The sequence below is a fragment of the Chiloscyllium plagiosum genome, chromosome 18 (assembly GCF_004010195.1).
Source record: "Chiloscyllium plagiosum isolate BGI_BamShark_2017 chromosome 18, ASM401019v2, whole genome shotgun sequence".
Lineage (NCBI taxonomy): Eukaryota > Metazoa > Chordata > Chondrichthyes > Orectolobiformes > Hemiscylliidae > Chiloscyllium > Chiloscyllium plagiosum.
Genome location: NC_057727.1, coordinates 28,376,780 through 28,385,343, shown reverse-complemented (window position 1 = coordinate 28,385,343; position 8,564 = coordinate 28,376,780). Strand labels below are relative to the sequence as shown.

The 8,564-nt window shown below is 41.1% G+C and overlaps 1 protein-coding gene across 7 annotated transcripts in view; it reads left to right on the top strand.

Annotated features, from left to right (window-relative positions):
• The first annotated feature begins 345 nt into the window (after nt 1-345).
• The window catches only part of LOC122558997 (protein bicaudal D homolog 2-like), a 90,577-nt gene continuing 82,358 nt past the window's right edge, over nt 346-8,564 (top strand). For 4 of the 7 annotated variants that reach the window (XM_043708046.1, XM_043708045.1, XM_043708049.1 and 1 more), the window contains exon 1: nt 346-822. In XM_043708046.1, the coding sequence (XP_043563981.1) occupies nt 607-822 (216 nt within the window). In that variant the 5' untranslated portion in view covers nt 346-606. The remainder of the gene's footprint in view (nt 823-8,564) is intronic. The other 3 variants (XM_043708047.1, XM_043708050.1, XM_043708051.1) reach the window with 1 other exon arrangement.

Genomic DNA, 8,564 nt, shown 5'->3' with positions numbered 1-8,564 from the left:
TGTGATACACTCTATATCCTATACTGTATATATTACAGTGTGTGTGATACACTCTGTGTGCTATACCATATATATTACAGTGTGTGTGTGATACAATCTATATCCTATACTGTATATATTACAGGTTGTGTGATACACTCTGTGTCCTATACCATATATATTACAGTGTGTGTGTGATACACTCTATATCCTATACTGTATATATTACAGGGTGCGGTCTCACCGCCCCCTCGAGCGGCTCCTTGTCTGTTGGGAAGGAGCTGACGTCAACGGCCGGAAGACTCTATTAGCGGCAATGGCGGCGTGAGGGCGGAGCAGGGTAGCAGCCTGACGGGGCGGGGATAGAGGTAGCAGCTCCCGGAGTCGGCTGGACGGAGACGGGGCGAAGAGATCCTCCGTCTCCTGCACTGGGGTTGTTTTTATTTCCCATCCTGCCGTCCTCCTCCTGCGGGCTGAGTCCCGCCGCCTGGCTGGCTGCCCGCCCGCCCGGGTGAAGCTATGGTGGACACCCGAGCGCAGGCACCGAGCGCGCCGTTTTAACTCGGCTGCCCCCGGGATCCGGGCGGAGTTGGCCGGCCGGCCGAGGAGGGAGCGGACTGCGGCGCCATGGAGGCGGAGGAGCCGCTGGTGGAGAGCGAGAGCTTCCTGCGCACTGAGGTCGAGCGCCTGAACCGGGAGCTGAGCGAAACGACCCAGGAGAAGATCCAGGCGGCCGAGTACGGTCTGGTGGTGTTAGAGGAGAAGCAGAGCCTCAAACAACAGTATGAGGAGCTGGAGAGCGAGTATGAGACAGTCAAACAGGAATTGGAGCAACTCCGAGAGGTGAGGCTGATTGACCGAGCAATTTATATATGAAAAAAAAATCGATCTCGGGGTTTTTCTATTTACGGTTTCTTTTTGAAAAAATGTTAATCATTTGCTTGAAATGCATTGGTTGGATTCTTCAAAAAAATCTGACCGAAGACCCACCCATAGCCCAAGGGCGTCTAACCGTTGACAGATTCAAGCAGCAGCTCCGAGCATCTGCCAGCTCCCTGCTCTCAATAATAGTTGTAGTGCTGTGCCAAATGGCTTACTGTGGCTTGTTCGTAGCGTTGAATCGCCTGCTGTAACTGTGTGAATTCTCCCAGTGGTGGAATCCCTTTGTCTCTTACTTTCAGTGGATTGTCATAGATCGGATTAGTGACCACTGCTAGATCCACAGGGAGCATGGTTAGAGATCTGTCGGGCACCCAGATTAAAAATAACTTCCCCTCTGCATTATTCAAATTGAGTAAATCAGCTAATTAGAATTTGATGACCAGTCCTCGAATGAATGAGTGCTTTTTTTTTTGCCACACAAAGCAAAATTGCGAGGTAGGTATCGTTTTAATACTGCCTCGACAAGATCTAAAGAAATTCAAAAGAGAAAATATTTCCATGTATCGTTGGTACAAAGAAATTGCGTCGAATATGTTGGGTAGAAATAGACTATCCAGCCAAATTAGTTTAATACATCCAGTCACTAAGATGTTCAAACTGGAAAGAAATTGTTTAAATCTATAATCATGTACTATCACAGTACATGAAGGAAGGTAAATTGCTACTCTTATGTAGACATTCTGTAACTGCCTTGTAAAATGAAATACGTGTGCAATTTGATTCATTGCCTGAGTTTAGGTTGCATGTTTTTTTCCCCACTCAAGATATCATTGGATTTGACTTGGCGCCTACTTCCAGAATTCTGGATTAGATTAGTGAATCATTGGGAAAGTCATGGGTAGCTGACTTGTTTGGCTGATACAAAATTAAATTGGTTACATTCTAGAATAAAGGTATAAGACCATAAGACATCGGAATGGAAGTAAGACCATTTGGCCCATCGAGTCCACTCCGCCATTCAATCATGGCTGATGGGCATTTCAACTCCACTTACAGGCATTCTCCCCGTAGTCCTTAATTCCTTGTGACATCAAGAATTTATCAATCTCTGCCTTGAAGACATTTAGCTTCCCGGCCTCCACTGCACTCTGCAGCAATGAATTCCACAGGCCCACCACTCTCCGGCTGAAGAAATGTCTCCGCGTTTCTGTTCTGAATTTATCCCCTCTAATTTTAAGGCTTTGTCCATGGGTCCTACTCTCCTCGCCTAACGGAAACAATTTCCTAGCGTCCACTCTTTCCAAGCCATGTATTATCTTGTAAGTTTCTATTACGTCTCCCATTAATCTTCTAAACTCCAATGAATACAATCCCAGGATCCTCAGCTGTTCCTCGTATGTTAGACCTTTATGAATTTTCTCACCGTTTAGAAAGTAATCCATGCTTGTATTCTTTTTTCCAAAGTGCAAGACCTCACATTTGCTCACATTGAATTCCATCAGCCATTTCCTGGACCACTCTCCCAAACTGTCTAGATCCTTCTGCAGCCTCCCCACTTCCTCAGTACCACCCGCCTTTCGGTTTTAACTATTGTTGACTTTTGTCTTCAAATTTATGAGAGACGTAAGTTTCTGTCTCGGAAAAGGTCAATTTGTGGATATAGCTACATCTAACGAATCCATCTTTTTACAAGCTTATATGAAATTGATTAAAAAGAACTCAGTCTGAATTGTGGAGCATTTTTGTAATGAGAAATATTATGTTATTTAATTAAGGTAACATTTTGATTGAGAATTTTAAATTTGAGCTGTTTAGAACATCGATGTGGCTACAAGGGAATCAGGCTTAGGAGCTAAATGTCCATTGATACATGTCCTATTGAAAAGACAGGCAGGTGGCAGAGGGGGTGGAGTTTCCTTGTTCGTCAAAATGAAATTAAATGAAGTAGGGTCAGATTATGTAGAATCTGTGTGGGTAGAGTTAAGGAACTGCAAAGGGCAAAAAAAATTGTAAATGGGAGTTATCTACAGGCCTCCAAACAGTAGTCAGGATTTGGGGCGTAAGATATACCAAGAAATATTCAACAAAGGCCAGGTTACAGTGATCATTGGGGATTTCAATATGCAGGTTGTCTCGTAAACTCAGCTTGGTAGTGGATCACATGAAAAGGAATTTGTGGAATGTCTGTAAGATGGCTTTTTGGAGCAGCTTGTGGTGGAGCCAACAAGAGAAGAGGCAATTCTAGATTAATGTTGTGCAATGAGGCAGACTTGATAAGGGAACTTAATGTGAAGGAGCCCTTCGAAGTCAGTGACCATGATATGATAGAATTTACCCTGCAATTTGGGAGGGAAAAGCTGGAATCAGATGTAACTATTACATTTGATTCTAGACCACTACAGAGGTGTGAGGGAAGAACTGCCCAAAATTGATTGGGAGAAGAGTTTAGCAGGAGACAGTGGAATAGCAATAGCAGGAGTTTCTGGGAGTAATTTGGGAGACACAGCAAAAATTAATCCTGGGGAAAATGAAGCATACTAAAAGAAGGCTGGGGCAACCATGGCTGACTAGGGAAGCATAAAAGCAAAAGAGAAAGCGCATAAAGTGATGAAGGGCAGTGGGAAGCCTTCAAAGACCATCAGAGGACGTTGAAGAAAGAAAAGAGGAGGAGGAAGATTGAATGTGGGGTAAGCTAGCCAGTAATATTAGGGAAGATTGCAAGAATTTCTTCCGATAGGGCAAACGTGGGCATTGGGCCATAGGAGAATGATGCCAAAGAACTGGTAATGGGGAACAAATAAATGGCTGAGGAACTGAATGAGTACTTTGTGTCAGTCTTCACAGGGAAAAACATGAGTAATATGTGAAAATTCAAGAGATTTGGGGAGTAGAGGTGAGTACAGTGACTATCACCGAGGAGAAGGTCCTAGAAAAACTGAAAGGTCTGAAAGTGGGCAAATCATCGAGGCTACACCCTAGAGTTCTGAAGAGACAGTGGAACCTTTAGTAGTGATCCTTCTGGTATCACTGGAGGGAGGCTCCCACAGGACTGAAAAATTGTGATTGTGACTGTAACCTCCCCCACCCTGCTGTTTAAGAAGGCATTAAGAAATTGTAGGCTGATTAGCCTGACTTCAGTCATTGGTAAGATTTTGGAGTCCATTTGAGGGATGAGATTTCTGAATACTTAAAAGTGCATGGTAAAACAGGGCAAAGTCAGCATCATTCAATCAAAGAGAGGGCATGCCTGACAAATCTGTTAGAAATCTTTGAGGAGGTAATGAGCAGATTAGACCAAGGAGATACAATGGATGTTATCTATTTGGATTTCCAGAAGGCCTTTAAAATGGTGTTGTACAGGAGGCTGCTGAGTAAGATAAGGCCTCATGGTTTTAGAGGCAAGGTACTAGCATGGATGGAAGATTGGCTATCTGGTAGAAGGCAAGAGTTGAGATAAAAGGGTCCTCAGGATGGAAGCCAGTAACTAGTAGTGTTCCATAAGGGTCAGTGTTGGGACCACAACTTTTACTTTATACATTTTAATGATCTGGATGAAGGAACTGAGGGCAATCTGGCTAAGTTTGCAGATGATACAAAGTTCAGTGGAGGGACAGGTAGTATTGAGGAGGCAGGGAGGCTGCAGAAAGATTTTGACAGGTCAGCAGAATGGACTTAGAAATGGCAGATGAGGTACAATGTGGGGAAATGTGAGGGCACGCACTTTGGTAGGAAGAACAGAGGTATGGACTAATTTCTAAATGGGGAGAAAATTCACAAATCTGGAGTGCAAAGGAACTTGGGAGTCCTAGTCCAGGATTCTCTTAAGGTAAACTTGCAGGTTGAGTCAGTAATTAGGAAGGCAAATACATGTTGTCATTCATCTGAAGAGGATGAGAATTTAAAACCAGGGATGTTCTCCTGAGGCTTTATCAGATTGTGGTCAGACCACATTTGGGATATTGTGAATAATTTTGGGGCCCCTACCTAGGGAAGGATGTATTGGCCCTGGACCATGTTCAGAGATCTATAAAAATGATCCCAGGAATGAAAAGCTTAACATGTGAGAAACATTTGAGGACTTTGGGACTATATGGAGTTTAGAAGGGGGGGGGGGGGGGGGGGGGGGGGGAGAGAGTGGCATCTGTTTGAAACTTAGAGAATGATGAATGTTCTGGAGAGAGTGGATGTTGGGAAGATGTTTCCATTGACAGGAGAGATGAGGATCTGTGGGCACAGCCTTAGAGTAAAGGGAAGACCCAATAGAACAGAGACAGGGAGAAACTTCTTTAGCCAGAGATTAGTCAGTCTGTGGAATTCATTACCACAGAGGGCTGTGAAGGCCAGGTCATTGAGTGTATTTAAGGCAGAGATAGATAAGTTCTTGATGGATCAAAGGTTAGGGGGAGAAAGCAGGAAGATGAGGTTGAAAAATCTATCAGCCATGATTGAATGGCAGAGTAGACTTGATGGGCCGAATGGCCTAATTTCTGCTCCTATGATCTTATGGTCTTAACACTGAATAATTGGTTATCAGTCAATGAAACTTCAAAGCATTGTAGAATCCTACTATTTGAAGAAAATATGTTAACATTTGCAAATCATGTTAATTAGCTTTATGTGCTATAGATTTAAATAACATTTTAATTGTATGCACTTGAATTCTCAATGTTTCTCACAATGTTACATGGGAAATGAACCATCTGAGTGCTTTTTCAGTTTCATAATTAAGCTGATGCTTTGAATTGCAGGAATTAGGTGGGAAAAATATCCCTCTTCAAATTTTAAATGTTTATGTATGGGATATGATCAGAAATGGCATATTTGACTTCTGAGACAAGAAAGATATTCACTTTTGCAGAATCAGATCTAACTATATTTGTGGAAATCTCAGGGGATCGTTTCTCTGCAAATCTGTTCTTATATGCAAAGTTAACGATAGTCTTTGCGTCGCCCAAAATTTGGAAAGTTAGTTTTTCAATTCGTAATTTACACTTTAATTTGTTAAAAGTAGTAAGTTACTCAACAGAAGGTACTATGGAAAATAACAGTTGGAAGTCTTTTTCTGTATAAATTTGAAGGAATTATCCACCCCAAATGCTAAATACAGGTGAGTGTGGAAAATGGAAAGGGTCACTATGGATATTTTTAATCAACCTACTCAGACACATTATGACACCTCTTGAGCAGGTAGGACTTGAACCCAGATTTCTGGCCCTGAGGTGGGGACACTACCACTGAACCACTGTTGAAATTACAAAATTATAATTTTGTAACTCTCGTTCTGACTCGGTTGGAATTTGTTGAAATGTATCTAATGTTTGAAGTGCATTTTTTAATGTGTCCCTTTATTGTCACCTTTTTCCTTGCATACCATCTGATTGGTGTTCAACAGAGCAAGCTGTTATAGTTTGTTTATGCAACTATGTAAAGAATGCTTGTTGGTTTTCTCCCTCCTAAAACAGATTAAAGGGGTGAATGTTATATAATCGTTTTACATTTTTGTACTATGTGAGGTTATTGTTGTAAATAGAGTAGTTTGATTATAAAGGAGGGTGTAACCAAAGCTGATGGTTATAACTAGCACGCCAATCACTTAAATTGTTCTTTTGTTGGTGATTGTTTGGCTCTTCACATTTGGCTTGTTGACTACTTTGTTCACATGTTGGATCACAGCCCAAAATCGTTTCAGAATCTCATTTATTTTTCAGGCTTAAATATCTTTGCAGAAGCATTCGTATCTTTTGTAAATTCTGAACTCTGTAGAGTTTGTCAAACATATAAACATGGCAAGAAACACATAAACATTGGAACATGGAGCTGGACTACCATTCTATAGATCATGGTTGATCTGATTGCAATATAATTTGCATTCTAATCATGATCACCTTTCATTTCCTTGTTTTAACAAAAATTTATCTACCCGTATCTGAAAAATTTTCAAGGATTCTCGTTTCCACTGCCTTTTCAGGACGAGAGTGGCAAAGGCTCATAACCCTTTAAGAGAAAACAATTCCCCTCATTGATTTCAAAGAGGCTTCCTTGTGTATTTTTAAACTGTGATCCTTAGTTCTAAAATCTCCCATTAGGGGGAATATCCTTTCCACTTTCTTCTCGTCAAGATCCCTTAGGATCATATGTTTCAATCAAGTCACCTCTTATTCTGCTAAATTTCAGCAGGTTCAAGTCTAGCCTGTCTACCTTTTCGTCATAAGACAACCCTCGTCTCATAAACTTTCTCTGAACTGCTTCCAGCACATTTATAATCTTCCTTAAATAATCTGGCTAATACAGTGAACAACACCCCATGTGTGGTCTTACCTCTGCCCTGTTTCACTGAAGCATAAGCTTCCCACTTTTTGTATTAATTTCCCCTTTCAATTAATTTTTTTTTAATGGCTTTCATAGTTATTTTGTGAACCTACATAGTAACCTTTTGAGATTCCTGCACTAGGAAAGCTAGGTGCCTCTGCATTTCAGAGTTCTTGTCTCTCTCATGATTTAAATAATATACTTTTTTGTTGTTCCTGCCAAATTGAGAGCAGTTTCACATTTTTCCAGTTATGCTCCATTTGCTGGAATGTTGCCTAATCATTGAACTTTTATATATCCTTTTGTAGCATCCCTTATACCTATCTATGTGTCATTAAGTTTGGCAACCATATCTGTGTCCGTTGGTCCAGGTTATTTCTATAAATTGTTTACTTGAGGTCCCAGCGCTGATCCCTGTTGCACAAAATTTGATAGATTTTGCCATTCTGAAAATTGCCATTTATGCTTGCTTTATGCTGATTTAGTCAGCTGAACTTCTGTCTCTGCCAGTATGTCATCCCTACATGCTGTATTTTCCACATTATCTTGATGTAACACTTTATCTGGAAATGTAGGAACCATGCAAACATTAGTTCACCTTTATTCACAGCATATGTTACCTCCTCAATGAACTCTGAGACTGGTCAAGCATGATTTCCTTTCGGCAATCCATGTAGACTCTGCCTGATCTTGAACTTGCCTAATTCTCTTGTCATAGCTTACATACAGAAAAGAAACAAGAGTAGGCTATTTGGCCTACTGCTCAGTGTCTGCTCTGTATTAGGATTACAGCTGATCTGATTCTTAACATTAACTTTACATTCTTGCATATGCTTGATTTAATCTTTCATCATCTTGGTAATTAAGAATCTATTTACTTCTGTCTTAAGATTCTGCATCCACTTTTTTTTTAAGGAAGTGAATTCCAAAGACTCTGAATCCTATGAGAGAAAAATGTTATCTCATTTCTGTTGTAAATGGACACCTTATTTTTAACCAAAACCCCTAATTCTACATTTTTCCCCAAGAGGCAACAGGCTTTCAGTGTCCACCTGTTGAAGTCCCCTTTCGATTAAGTCATCTCTGACTCTTCTCCCCTCCAGAGGATGCTGGCCTCACCTATCTAACCTGTCTTCAAAGTCAATCTGCACATTTAAGGTATTTGGTAAACCTTCTATGAACTGCTTCTAATGCCATTAACATCCTCCATAGTTTGGTGACCAGTACCGTACACGGTGCTCAGATGTGGGTTCATCAATACCCTGCATTAGTGGAGTGCCACAAGGATTGGTGTTGGGTCCTCTACTTTTTGTCATTTATATAAATGATTTGGATGCAGGCATAAGAGGTACAGTTAGTAAGTTTGCAGATGACACCAAAATTGGAGGTGTAGT